We start from the raw sequence: 14,024 nt of genomic DNA on the forward strand, positions 1-14,024 counted from the left end.
AAAGGGGGGTATTTTTATTACAGCAAGCGCAAAGCAGATTGTCTTAGGTAAAATGGAACATAGGGTCACCCTACCTATATCCAGCTACAAGCATGTCAAAGCATTCATGCATGCTTCTCTGCATTTGGAGAAAGAGAAGGAAAAGTAAAACAATTGGAGAGAAGAGTAGGAGGAAAGCGAAGGAAGTGCAGGAGGAAGAGATTCTCGACACACAGAATCTGGGCAACAGAATTGAAGTCACTAAAGAGAGAAATAGAATTCTGTTTTAAATTCAAAAATCACTCGTAACATTATTTAAAGGTAACCCTTTCACAGAAGCTACGTGGAGTTATGTTTTCTAGAGGTATCTGTATTTCATTCCATCTTGTTTGCTTTATAATAGATTTTAAAATTTTTTTATATTATTTCAAGGTATGACCTTAAGGACACAAGTAAAATCACACTGATTGATATACAGCTGATTGCTGCCATGGGTCCTCCAGGTGGTGGGAGAAATCCAGTCACTCCCCGCTTTATTCGACATTTCAACATTTGCACTATTAATACTTTCAGTGATGAAACTATGGTCCGAATCTTCTCATCAATTGTGGCATTTTACCTTAAGGTTCATGCATTTTCTCCAGAGTATTTTTCAATTGGTAACCAAATAGTCAGTGGGACAATGGAGGTAAGCAAATAATGCACTGTACAATGTTTGGGTCTTATCTGTCCCTTTAAAAATTTTTTATTAGTATATATTTGCAGTACATAATAATTACAGTTATTGTGAGGAATTGGCATATGTACATAATACATGTTAATTCTTTTTTCTTTTATCTCCTACCTCCATCCCTGCTTCTTCCAACTCTTAATACCTTTTTTATTTATAAAAGGTCTATTTTTATCTTTTTTTCCTCTTCATTTCTTTTCTTTTTTTCCATCTGTTTTTAAAAACACCCCCCCCCTTTGGCCATCTACTTTGGCCTTCATTATCAGTGAAATTCTTCAGAAAATTTAGGAACAGGAAGATTGCAAGCTTTGAAATTAGACTGTCTGAGTGTCTTAACTGCTATTTTCTAACTGTAGGACCTAGAACAAGTGATTCAACCTTTTAGAGGCTCAGTTTTTAAATCACTAAATATATGGAATAATGTATGGAATGTAATACCTATTTCATAAGGTTGTTATAAGGAATTCATCTGGTACAAGATGAGTCTATCTGCCACATGATACATATTTCCTTTATTATTAGGTTCCTATTGTGATATTTATTCATTTTATCTTTTCTTTCTTCTTTCTTAAGCAACTTATAAATACTTTACTTTTTATAAGTCAAACCACATGTTAGAAGGAATAGTGAAAAAAAATAAGGAAATATAAGGGTAGAAGCAGAAAAAAAGGCTGCCCTTGTGACTTTAACTTGTTCAAAGTATGTTATTTTGCCCTTACTTAGAGGCTAGAGCCAGCTTCGTATCTAATGATAAAAGGATAAAATATATTTAAAGGCAAGTTGATGACAATCTCATCAAAATAGGCTTTCTAGAAGCTTGAAAAGTGGAGTTCACTTTGTGATAACTGCAGCAGGAAGCAAAAGGCTCCTAGAAATCACTACATCTGTTTCCACAAATGTATCTTTTTAAGGTTCTCCCTTCCTTTTGGTGGAAAATTTGTAGTGTCTGAGAAACTATGAGCAAAGAGATAGTTTATTTAGTCTGTGACAGGAAAGTACTTCTGTTTATACAATATATTTCTATTTCAGGCATCTCTTGGAAAGGTGAAGGAGTAGATCAGTTAGAATGGGAAGGAGAAAGGATTTCTCCTTCCACATTCTTTGAAGCATTCTTTGATTAGAACTATCATGTGCAGAGGTTGGGATGAGGAATGAATCACAGAATGCATACACATGTTTTTGGTTTTCTTTTTGTCAGGTTATGTTAAAAAAGATTTAATTTACTCTTCTCAAAGAGAATATTAACTGTCACTTGATTAATTCAGCATATAGTTAAAATATACTTAATTTCTATATTAAGACAGAAGAAGAGAGGGACAGCATAAGGGAAGAGAAAGAAAAGAATAAATTTATTTTTTCAAGACAGTTAAAATCATTTATTGATTACATATGATAATGAATAATAGACATACTTCATTCATGTCCATCATTTTATCTGGTACCATTATTTAATTTAGATATTGTAGAGGATGTACCAAAATCATTTTTAAAATTTTTGTTAGTACCTATTTGCAGTATATAATTATTTTATGTTCATTGTAGGAAACTGATACATGTATGTAACTCATCTCAATTCTTTTTTCCCTTTCTCCTCCCCCCTGCTCCCCTTCTTTGCCAGCTTTAGATCCATTTGTTTATCTCATAACATCGTATGAAGTTAATAATCATAATACAGATAACAGCCAGATTAGCAGGCCAAAAAGCATATAAAAATGTGAGACAGTTAAGCCAAATCATACTACACTTTTACATATATTATCCATGCTAGATTATGATAACTATTTTCCTGTTGTCTGTCTTTTATTTTTAACTTTATTTATATAATGAGTTTTTCATATAAAAGAAACCATGTGATATTTAGGCTTGTGTATCTGATTTACTTCACTTAACATTATAATCTCAAGGTTCATCCATTTTCCTACAGATGACTCAAGTTTATCCTTCTTTATGGCAGAGTAATGCTCCACTGTATATAAATACCACAATTTCTTTAGCCATTCATCCACTATTGGGATGTACTCTGCTTCTAAGATTTAGCTATTATGAATTATGCTTTATAAACATTTTTATGCATTATCACTGATTTGATATCTTTAATTCTTTTGGGAAGACATGTAGAAGGGGAATGGCTGGGCCAAATGAAATTTCTATTTTTAGTTTTTTGAGGAATCTCCTACTGATTTCCAGTGGTTGTACTCGTTTACAGTCCCATCAACAATGAAGAAAGGTTTATTATTTTCCCCCCACAGCCTCTCCATTTGTTATTGTCTCACTTCTTGTTGATAGACATTCTTCCTGGAAAAAGTCTCAGTTTTGTTTTTGTTTTTGTTTTTATGTCTTGCTTTTTTTTTTTGAGACAGGATCTTGCTATATGGTTCAGGCTGGCCTTGAACTCACTTTGTAGCCCAGGCTATCCTCAGATCCTCAGAGATCCTACTTCCTGCTTCAGCCTCCCAAGTGCTGGGATTACAGGAGTGTGACACCATACCTGGCTCTCGGTGCTGTTTTAATTCGCATTTCTCAATGGCCAGTGATATTGAAAATTTTTAAATTTATTTATTGGTTGTTTGTACATCTTCATCTGAGAAATGTCTATTCACTTCAGATGCTTATACTTTGGATCTTTTAATTTGAGGAGCTAATTTTTTAATATATTCTAGATATTCATCCTTTGTCTAAGGATTATCTGGCAAAATTTTTCTCTCATTCTGTAGATTTTCTCTTCCCTCTGTTGATGGTTTCCTTTGCTGTATGAAGCTTATTAATTTGATATGTTGCATTTGTTGATTCTTGGTATTATTTCTTGTGTAACAAGGGCTCTGTTCAAAAAGTCTTTGCTTTACACCTGTCTTCAAGAATTTTACCTTTATGTCTTCCAGCACATTGAGTATTTCTATGTTTGGGGGGGGTTCTGTTTTAATATTTAGATCTTTGATCTATTTTTATTTTAGTTTAGTGCATGATGAAAGATAGGGTTTTAGGTTCAATCTTCAACATGTAGAATGCCAGTTTCCCCAGCACCATTTCTTAAAGAGGTTGTCTTTCCTTTAGCAAAAATATTTGGCCCTTTTGTCAAAGATAAAGTTGCTAAGTGTGCCTGGAGTTGTTTCTGCTTTATTCTGTTCTGTTGATCCACAGGTTTGTTTGTTTGTTTGCTTGCTTGTTTTGTAGTTTTGTTTTTTTCTGGGTTTTTTGGTTTGTTTGTTTTGCTAATACCATCCAGTTTTTAATCATGGTAGCTTTGTAGTATAATTTCAAGTCAGGGATTGTCATGCCCCCAGCCTTGCCCTTGTTACCCAGGATTGCTTTTGCTATTTTAGATCTGTTCCAGTTCTGTATGTATTTTAGGATTGTTTTCTCTAGTTCTATGAGGAATACCATTAGTATGTTGATTGGGATTGCATTAAATTTATATAACAGTTTTGGAAGTGTGACCATTTTTATTATATTGGTTCTGCCATCCAGGAATAAGGGATATTTTCTATTTTCTGATATCTTATATATGTGCATTTGCCCCTATGTGGACTGTTATCTGATTCTGGGCTGCTGGGGCCATGCTGGGGTGACTTGTCAGTATCTTGAGGATTTTTGCATCTGTGTTCATTGAAGATATTGACCTGCAATTCTCTTTTTCATTTGGGTCCTTGTCTGGTTTTGAGATGAAGGCAATGCTTGCTTCCAGGAATGACTTTGGAAGTGCTCCTTTGAATGTCATTAAAGAATTTGAAGACTATCAGTGTTAGATCTGCTCTAAAGTTTTTGTAAAATTTGGCAGTGAATCTTTCAAGACTTAATTGGTAGCTTTTTAAAGATTACGTCTTCAATTTGAAGAACTGATTAATTGGATTATTAGGATTTTTATATATTCTTGGTTCAGCTTTAGTAGTTTATGTGTGTTTAGGAATTTATTTGTTTCTTCTGAATTTTCCATTTTATTAGAGTACAGGTTCTCAAAGTAGTTACTGATGGTCTTCTGGATTTCAGCAGAATCTATTGTGATTTGGTAAGACTGGCTAAGGGTTTGCCTTTTTTGTTTAATCTTTCAAAGAACCAACTCCAGGGCCAGGGACTTGGTTCATTGGTTCTGTTGCCTGCCTGGCAAGCGCAAGGTCCTGAGTTTGATCCCCGATACCAAACCAAACCAAACCAAACAAACTGATTCATTGATTCTTTGTATTTTTTTTAGCCTCAGTGGCATTAATTTTTGCTGATATTTAAGATCTCCTTTCCTTTTTTAAAAATTTCCTTTCATGTACTAGCTTTGGATTTAGTTTGTTCTTATTTTTCTAGGACCTTGAAGTACATTATTAGCTTATGTATTTGACCTTGCTCTGTTTTTCTGATATGAGAATTCATTCCTATAAATATGCCTTTTAGAACTGCTTTCATTGTTTCCTCTAGGTTCCAGTATGTTATACTGTAATTATCCTTTAATAGTGGGAATTATCTAATTTCTTCTTTAATTTCATCTACAACCCACTAATTATTCAACAAGGTGTTATTTAATTTCCAGGTGTTTGCTTAGTTACTATGGGGTCTTTTGCCATTGAATTCTAGTTTCACTGCACTATGATCTGATAATATCCATAGGATAATTGTAATTCTGTTGCATTTACTTATGCGTATTTTATGGCCCAGTATGTGGTCTGTTTTGGAGAAAGTCTCATGTGCTGTTGAGGAGAATGTGTATTCTGTTATTTTTGGATGGAATGCTGTAGATATTTGTTCAAAGGTTTGATTCAACTTTGGTGTTCCTTTGTTGATTTTTTGTCTAATTGATCTATTCATTTTTGATAGTAGGTTATTGTGGTCTCCCATTACAGCTGGGTTGGTGTTTACCTGATTTTTCATGTCCATTAGTATTTCATTTATGAAGTTGGATGTGCCAGTAATTGGAGTGTATTTGTTTACAATTATCTCTTCCTGTTGAATTGTTTCCTTAACCATTATGTTGTGACTTTACCTCTTCTAATCAGTTTTGGCTTGAAATACACTTTGTATGAAATTGGGATAATTGCTCCTGCTTTTTTATGGGTTCCTGTGATATGGTGTATTGTTTTCCATTGTTTGACTTTTAATCTGTTCATTTCTTTTTTAATTAAATGCATATCATTGGGTTTTATTTTTTGTCCATTCTGCCAATCTGTGTCTTTTATTTGAGAAATTGAGTCCATTCACATTGAATTATTACTGAGAGTTATTGACTTATTCTTGTCATTGCATTATTTTCTTGTTGCTGATTCTCTTATTCTTTTTCCTTTTGCTTAGCTGCTCATCCCAACAGGTGTATTCATTCCTTCTTCTTGTTGGCATTGTTGGCTTCATTGTCTCTTTCTAGGATATGCTTGTGAAATTTTGTAATGCTTGTTTGGTGGTCATGAATTTCTTAAGGTGCTCCTTGTTATGGAAATACTTTATTTCTCCAGTAGTTTTGAAGGTTAGTTTTGCAGAATACATAAGTCAGGTTGGAAATTGTTATCTTTTAGGACTTGAAACCCTTCACTCCTAGGCCTCCTTGGCCTTTAAAGTTTGTGTTGATATGTTTGCTATAATTCTAGTGGTTTAATGCGTGATTTATTACATTTCTCTAGCAGTTTTTAGGATTTTTGCCCCTGTGATGGACTTCTGGTTCTTTGAGTATAATGTAGGATGGAGATGTTCTCTTTTGGTCATGGGTATTTGGCTTTGTCTATGCCTCATTCGTCTGTATGTTTTTTACTTTCCCTGTATTTTGGAGGTTTTTGGCCATTATTTCAGTGAGCAGGTTTTTTATGCCATTTGTGCTGTCTTCTGATTTTTCACTTATTCCAGTTATTCGTATATTAGTCTTCTTTGCATCATCTAGCAGCTGTTGGATCCATTTTTCATAATCTTTTGTTGTTTTGAAAGCGTCCTTGAGTAGTTGGTCTTTGAAGGCATCATTGTCTCCTAGTTCTGAAATCCTTTTCTCACATTGATTACTTCTGTTTTACATACTTTCAATATGATTTATAATCTCCTGGATTTTTGATTGAAATTTTTTCATAGACTCTAATTCTATTACATGAGTAATAGAATATTACTAATTCTAATTTACATGAGTAAATTAGTCACTCATGTGTCATTTTGTTTAACTCATCTAACTTTTTATTAGTGTCTTCTGAAAGCTCCTGCATCTTTTTGATTAATAATTCCATTATCTGTCTAGTTGTATCTTCTCTCATCCCACTGAGTAATTTTTTGGTCTGTTTTCTAATCTGCTGTATTATCTTTTTTGACTAATCCCAAGTGTGTGGTTTATGCTATTCTGTCCCTTGGTTGTCCCTGGATTGCCTTGAGGGAAGTTGGGAGATGCCTTATCTTCACGTTTCTATTCTTTTTGTTTGTTTGATACTGAAGTTTGTGGGTGCCTATACTGTAAAGACATTGTTGGTAGTATAGAGATCTCTTAAATTATTTTCCAGTTAGATATTTTGGGTATGGCTAAATATTATCCCTTGCCACAGCCCCAAGATCTGATTCCTTGGTTAATTTGGTTTTGTTTATTTGTTTGTTTTTTTGTACCGGGGATCGAACTCAGGACCTTATGCTTGAGAAGCAGGTGGCAGAACCACTGAGCTAAATCTCCAGCCCTACCTTGGCTAATTTGGAAGGAGAGGATGCAATGTATTTAGCCCTACAACCAAGTTCTGTAGAATGTGCTCTAGTATTGTTAATGTCACAAAGATAATCTGAATGTTGGCTTACAGAGAAATAGCACCAACTGTATGGCCCTGCTAATAACAAGCAAATCAGCTACAGTATTATTGTCCAAGACAAATCTGGTGTTAACATACCATAACAACCAAATATGTTCCACTGTTAATCATACAGAAGAAATCTGCAATTATGGTATAGACATTAAGACAATCCATATATTGACTTATAGCTAATATACTAAATGTTTTAGCTCTAGTCTAAATCCCTCAGGGGCCTCTTGCCAGCCTGCCCATGGCTGCCTGACCACAGTTGTCTCCTGTAGCTGTCCCTCATCCAATCACTGTGGAAACATATAACTGGGCACCCCAAATCAAAGGTGTTCCACAACTGCTCTGAGTCCCTCCTTCAAACAGCTCCTCCCAGGAATGGCATCCATCCAAGCACTCTGCCCAGGGGATGTGGTATGTGCTTGGACTGGAGTCACTCACCAGCTATTGCAGCTCACAACTTCCACCAGTTCATTCATTCATTCCACCACTGCATTTCTCTCTCAAGCCCTTTGGAGTCCCCTGCTTTTACTTTGTCTGTAGATCTGGTCTTCCTTTCTCATGAGCCACAAGGCAGGAGCTGGGGAGAAAGTGCATATTGTCCCTTCCCTTTTCCATACTGTGTTGTGTCTTTTTCAATTTCTCTGTAGGTTTTAATTTTCCTGTCAAATCCTTGGCTCCCATGGATCCATTGCTCTCCTCCTCCTCTTCCTCCTTCCCCTCTCCTCCCTCCCTGCTCCTCTTTCTCCTCCTTCTCAAGTTGTTATTTTCCAGTGTCTGGATTCCAAATCTTGGAGAGGCAGAGTTGCTGCTCCTTACTACTCTGCCATTTTCCTGGAAATGCCAACAATCATTTTTACAACCAGATTAATTTCATGACTTTTCTTGAGTGACCTTTTCAATAATAAAATTTAGAAATTCACAACAGTAATTGTAGTTCAGCTATACCAAAGGTTTCTGAAGGCAATGGCTTTTCCAAGGAGGAGAAGGGGGTGAAAGGGAGGGGAGGGGGGAAAAATAAGCAAGATATATTACTTACAGTTACAAATTCACTATGAATGTTATCATTATGTATATCTAAAATGTACCAATAATATATATATTTTTAAATTTCAAATGAAACATGGCATTACCCTGAAGGAATTCTAACTACACACTGCGGAGGATTTTTATCCAGGTTACTTCAGAATATACTGACTTTATACAGCAAATTTTTATTTTTTAATAAAACCTTCAGCAACTCTCATAGCTACTTCTCCTGTTGGAACTGCCATAGCTACCTTGGAGTCTCAACCCCTACAGGGGCCAAAGCATTTTTTACCTCCCTTCATGGGTCCAAATTTTGAAGATTTATTATTATATATTCGTATTTGTCAAAATCAGTGTGGCTTCTAACACTTCCAAAATTGTTTCCATTAGTACCAAATCCATCATAGGCATTCCCACTGCCACCATATTCACCATAACCACAGTTGCCACAAAAACCACTTCAACCATTGAAGCTTCCTTCATGGCCAAAATTGTTATTACCACAAAACCACCTCTATGACTACCACCAAAGTTTCCAGAACAACTTCAACCTCTTTGGCTAATGAAGCACTCATTAGCCATCTCTTGCTTCAATAGGGCTTTCCTCACTTCACAGTTATGGCCATTAATAGTGTGGTATTTCTTAATGACAGTCTTATCCACAGAGTCAGGATTGTCAAAGGCTACAAAAGCCAATCTCCTCTTCTTTCCTCTGCCTCAGTCAGTCATAATTTCAGTGACTTAGATTTCTTCATATTGTTCAAAATAATCTCATGGGTGATGTTCCTCAGTCTTCTATAATGCCTCCAAAAAGAATCTTCAAGTTAGGAGTGCACCTGCTCTTCGACAATATTCTCTTGAGGTAGCTCTCCTTGGTTCCAAAACTCTTCCACTCACCTTGTGTGGCCTTACCATCATGGCTGCACATGCCTCCACAATGGTATTTGTAAGAAACTCAAAGGCCGTGGAGCACTTGGTTTTGATCTCTTATTACCACACATTCCATGATGTTCCGCCTTGCTCAAAATAGCTTCTTAGACTCTCATCAGTTTTTGTAAAACTCAACCTTCTGATGAAGAACCCTTGAGGAGATTCTGATTTAGACATAATGACAACAGGAAGATTTTAACAGTGCTCCCTCAAGTAGAAAGGAAACAAATATATCCCCAATTTGTTTTCAAGTTGACAGGAAAGTATTTCATCCACTTCAGAACGAGTTGACTAATTTCACTTTCTATTGCAATTTCTAACTGCATAATCTTTAATGATGCGTAAGTCATCATTAAACAACTGTAAAATAAAGCAACTTGGAAATAAAATAGGCTTGGATAGAATTCAAGTTGAGGGAGTATTAAATTTCCTCAATTTCCTAAAGCCTAGTTGAGTGCTATAGACCAAACTAAACATATATGCCATACTCGGTTTACTCATATATTTTACCAAGATGATATAATGATAGGACAAATAAAATCTTTCTTACATTATTTGTTATAACTCTGCTGGTTATAAGCATTTCATTTTTGCTTTGTTGCATTTTTATATACAGATATATAAACAATCCATGGAAAATCTTTTGCCCACTCCCACAAAATCTCATTATACTTTCAACTTGCGTGATTTTTCACGTGTTATCCGGGGTTGTTTGCTCATCAAAAGAGATGCTGTAGAGAACAAGCAAACTATGATCCGTCTGTTCGTGCATGAGGTTCTCCGAGTGTTTTATGATCGCCTCATTAATGATGATGATCGAAAGTGGCTCTTCAAATTAATTAAAACTGTTACAAAGAACCATTTTAAGGAATCATTTGATAGTATCTTTTTACATCTGAGGAAAGAGAATAAACCAGTGAGTATATTTAGTGGTTTCAAACATATCACATTGGGGTTGGGGATTTAGCTCAGTGGTTCCACCCCTGCTTCGCAAGCACAAGGTTCCAAGTTTGATCACGGTACCAAAAAAATAAAAATAAAATATTAGGGCCAGGGATTTATCTCGGTGATTCTGTTGCCTGTCTCGCAAACTCAAGGTCCCGAGTTCAATCCCCGTACCAAAAAAAAAAAAAAAAAAATTTAAAACAGTAAGATTGCATTCTCGTTGCTTTTAAATGGACATATTCTTGTAGCTTTTCTCATAGAGAGGAATTTATTGTAAGATTAATGTTCAGAGAATTTTATGTAACAAAAGTTATTTAAAGAATAACCCCCATGGGCCCGGGGATTTAGCTCAGTGATTCGGTGGCCTGCCTTGCAAGCACAAGGCCCCGAGTTCAATCCCCGATACCGAAAAAAAAAAAAAAAAAGAATAACCCCCTACATGATACGGATTAAATGACATAATAGAAATAAAGTACCTAAAATAATACCATCCTTTAGTAACTACTCAATGCCTGGGAATAACCCAGAATCATTCTCCAGTTTCTAAAAAACATTCCAAAACTTGTTATTTCAGAAAAGTATCTTTTAGCTATTAATTGAGTATATCACTTCCTTCTTTAATATTTGAAATAATTATCCAACTAATAATAATTTTATGACATGGGTAAAACAAAATTTTGCACATTGAAAAATTTTATTTTAGAAAAAAATTGAGTTTTGTCATTTATTGATTTCTGTTTTATAGACAACTGAAGAAGACTTAAGAAATCTCATGTTTGGTGATTATTTGAATCCTGACCTTGAAGGAGATGATAGAATTTATATTGAAATTACAAATATTCTCCATTTTAGTGACATTGTAGACCAATGCTTAGATGAGTATAACCAAACTCACAAAACAAGAATGAATCTTGTCATATTTAGGTACCTACATTTGATATTGATGCTTGAAAGTGCTAATATTATATTATGAAATATTTAAATGTACAAAAAGATAATAAAAGTACATGAACATCCATCATCACATTAAGATATAGAATACTAGCAATTTATTTGTAGTCCCCTGTTTTACCCAACCATTCGTCACTCACTGTGTCCCTCATTATGACATAATGGTAGTAAAAAGAAATTCATGTGTTTCTTTGGACTTGTGCTACACAGATGTATTTCTCTACACATATATGGACAATCTCATTTTGTATTTTTAAAAATAAATTTTATTCTGTATATTTACAGTATAGCATGCTATTATAAGTATATTTAATAAATGGTACATATATTTACCTGTACAGTGGTACCTCAGCTCATCAACTTAATTCATTCCATGATAATGGGGAAGATGGTTGTGTTCCTGTTAGTCACCCAATGTGGAATTTGTGAACAGAAGCAAAATTTTGCCTAACTTCTGTTTGCAAACCAAATTGTTTATGAACAGAAGCATTTTTGAACTGAGGGATTACTTTACACTGTCATGTATAATAAAATTATTTTTATAGGTATGTTTTGGAACATTTGTCAAGAATATGTAGAATCCTGAAGCAGTCTGGTGGAAATGCTTTGCTTGTTGGGCTTGGAGGAAGTGGCCGTCAATCTTTAACTCGCCTAGCTACATCCATGGCAAAAATGCAGATTTTCCAACCAGAAATTTCTAAGAGCTATGGAATGAATGAATGGAGAGATGATATGAAGGTAAAGTTATGAGCAAATCTAATGTCTAAAATGATAACAGTGTATTCTTTTACCTGTAAAGAGAGAACCAGCCTGTGTTGCAGTGTATTGAATGCACGGGTGATGATAACAATACTATTCATTGAGCACTTGCTGTGTGTACTTATTGAACATTGTCCTGACTACCTAGTTCATCTCATTCTATTGGTACAACAATGCAGTACAACACGTGTGGCCTTCTCTGTGTTTTACTGATGAGGGCACTAAAGCTGAGGGAATTGATAACACAGAAGAGCAAGGCTTTTTAACTGAAGTTATCCACGCTATTAAAGCTACTTTATCCTAGTTCTGGGGGAATTTATTTCAGTTAAATATACAATTTCCATCAGATTGTTTAATATGGACTTCATGGGCCAAGCATGTTGGCCAGTAGTTTAGCATATGCTTAGCATGTGTAAGGTCCTGGGTTTGATCCCAGTACCTCAAAAAATATGAACCTGATGATGCAGTAAGTGTTTCTTAATAGTTTCTTCAGACCTGTGTTGCTGTCCTAGAAACCAATAGAATATGGTATGCATATGTAGGACATATGCAATGCATGTAGGGATCTGCAGTCTACTATAGACTCTCCCATAAAGAGGTGATTCAAAGTGAAAAAAAAGGAAGATATTGCTAGACTCCTTTCATTTTCACAAGCATTTATACACTAAATTTTTGCATCCTAAAAATTGGCATAGAGAAATGTTTTTTTCTTGGCTGCTTGAAGGTAGAAATGGTAGAATCCAAGCTGATACCAAAGAGGTCCACAAACACATAAAAGAAAATATTACATTTATGTTCTTTCTTTTTCTAATCATACTATAGAGGTAAATTTGGGATGTATTTACTCCCAAATAAACTAGTAGACTTAAAATCAGCATATTTCATTACCACTTCAGAATAGCAAGAACATGGACCTTGAGGTCAGACATGTCTTAATTTCTCTTTTGCATTGTTTGTTAGTTACGTATCTTGGGCATCATACCGAATCTTTCTTTGCTGTGTTTGTTATACAAACTTATCCATTTCTTCTAGGTTATCCAGCTTATTGGCATGCAGCTGTTCACAGTATTCTCTGTGTTCTCACAGTATTCTCTCTTTATTTCTTTGGCATGGATTGTAATGGCCTCTTTCATTTCTGATTTTAGTCATTTGAGTCTTCTCTCTCTTTTTCCTAATTAATCTAGCTAAAGTTTTGCTAACATTGTTAATCTTATTTTATTCTCAGTTAAATTGATTTTAAAATATTTTTTATTCTGTTTCACTTATTTCTGCTGTCATATTTTATAATTTCTTTCTTTTTTGTTAGCTTTGAGTTCAGTTCTTTTTTTTCTTGTTTCTTAAAATACAGTGTTAGGTTGTTGAGATCAGATCTTTCTTTTTTAATAAAAATGTTTGCAGCAGTAAGCTTTCCTTATAGCCCTGCTTTTGCTCCATCACATAAGTTTTGGTATGCTTTATTTTTGTTTGCATTTGTCTCAACATATTTTCTGATTTTCCTTGTGATTTATTTTTTGGTCCAGTGGTTATTTAGGAGTGTGTTGTTTAATTGCCATATTTTAGTGGATTTTCTAGTTTTTCTCTACTATTGAGTTCTAGTTTTGCTCCCTTGTGACTGAAAAAGATGTTATGATTGCAGCTTTTAAAAGTTTGTTAAGACTTGTTTTGTGGCCAGACATGGTCTATCCTATAGAATATTTCATATGCAATCTATTTTTGTTTTTGTTTTTGTTTTGGTACCACAGATTGAACTCAAGACATTGCACTTGTGAGGCAGGCAGCAGTACCACTGAGCTAAATCCCCGACTCATGTGTAATCCATTTTAAACTTAAGAATGTATAAGGGGCCAGGGATTTAGTTCAGTAGTGTTGCCGCCTGCCTCACAAGTGCAATGTGCTGAATTCTATCCCTGGTACAAAAAAAACAAGAAAGAAAAAAAGGGACGGGAAAGGAAGGGAAAGGGAAAAGGAAAAGGAAA

The 14,024-nt window shown here is 34.8% G+C and overlaps 1 protein-coding gene across 1 annotated transcript in view; it reads left to right on the forward strand.

The window, feature by feature from the left end:
* The window catches only part of Dnah12 (dynein axonemal heavy chain 12), a 245,694-nt gene that overhangs the window by 99,991 nt on the left and 131,679 nt on the right, over positions 1-14,024 (forward strand). The window contains exons 41-44 of the mRNA XM_010612737.3: positions 412-667; positions 10,010-10,309; positions 11,084-11,262; positions 11,835-12,027. Of these exons, the coding sequence (XP_010611039.1) occupies positions 412-667; positions 10,010-10,309; positions 11,084-11,262; positions 11,835-12,027 (928 nt within the window). The remainder of the gene's footprint in view (positions 1-411; positions 668-10,009; positions 10,310-11,083; positions 11,263-11,834; positions 12,028-14,024) is intronic.

Source organism: Fukomys damarensis, unplaced genomic scaffold, assembly GCF_012274545.1.
Source record: "Fukomys damarensis isolate Sample0158 unplaced genomic scaffold, DMR_v1.0_HiC HiC_scaffold_28, whole genome shotgun sequence".
Lineage (NCBI taxonomy): Eukaryota > Metazoa > Chordata > Mammalia > Rodentia > Bathyergidae > Fukomys > Fukomys damarensis.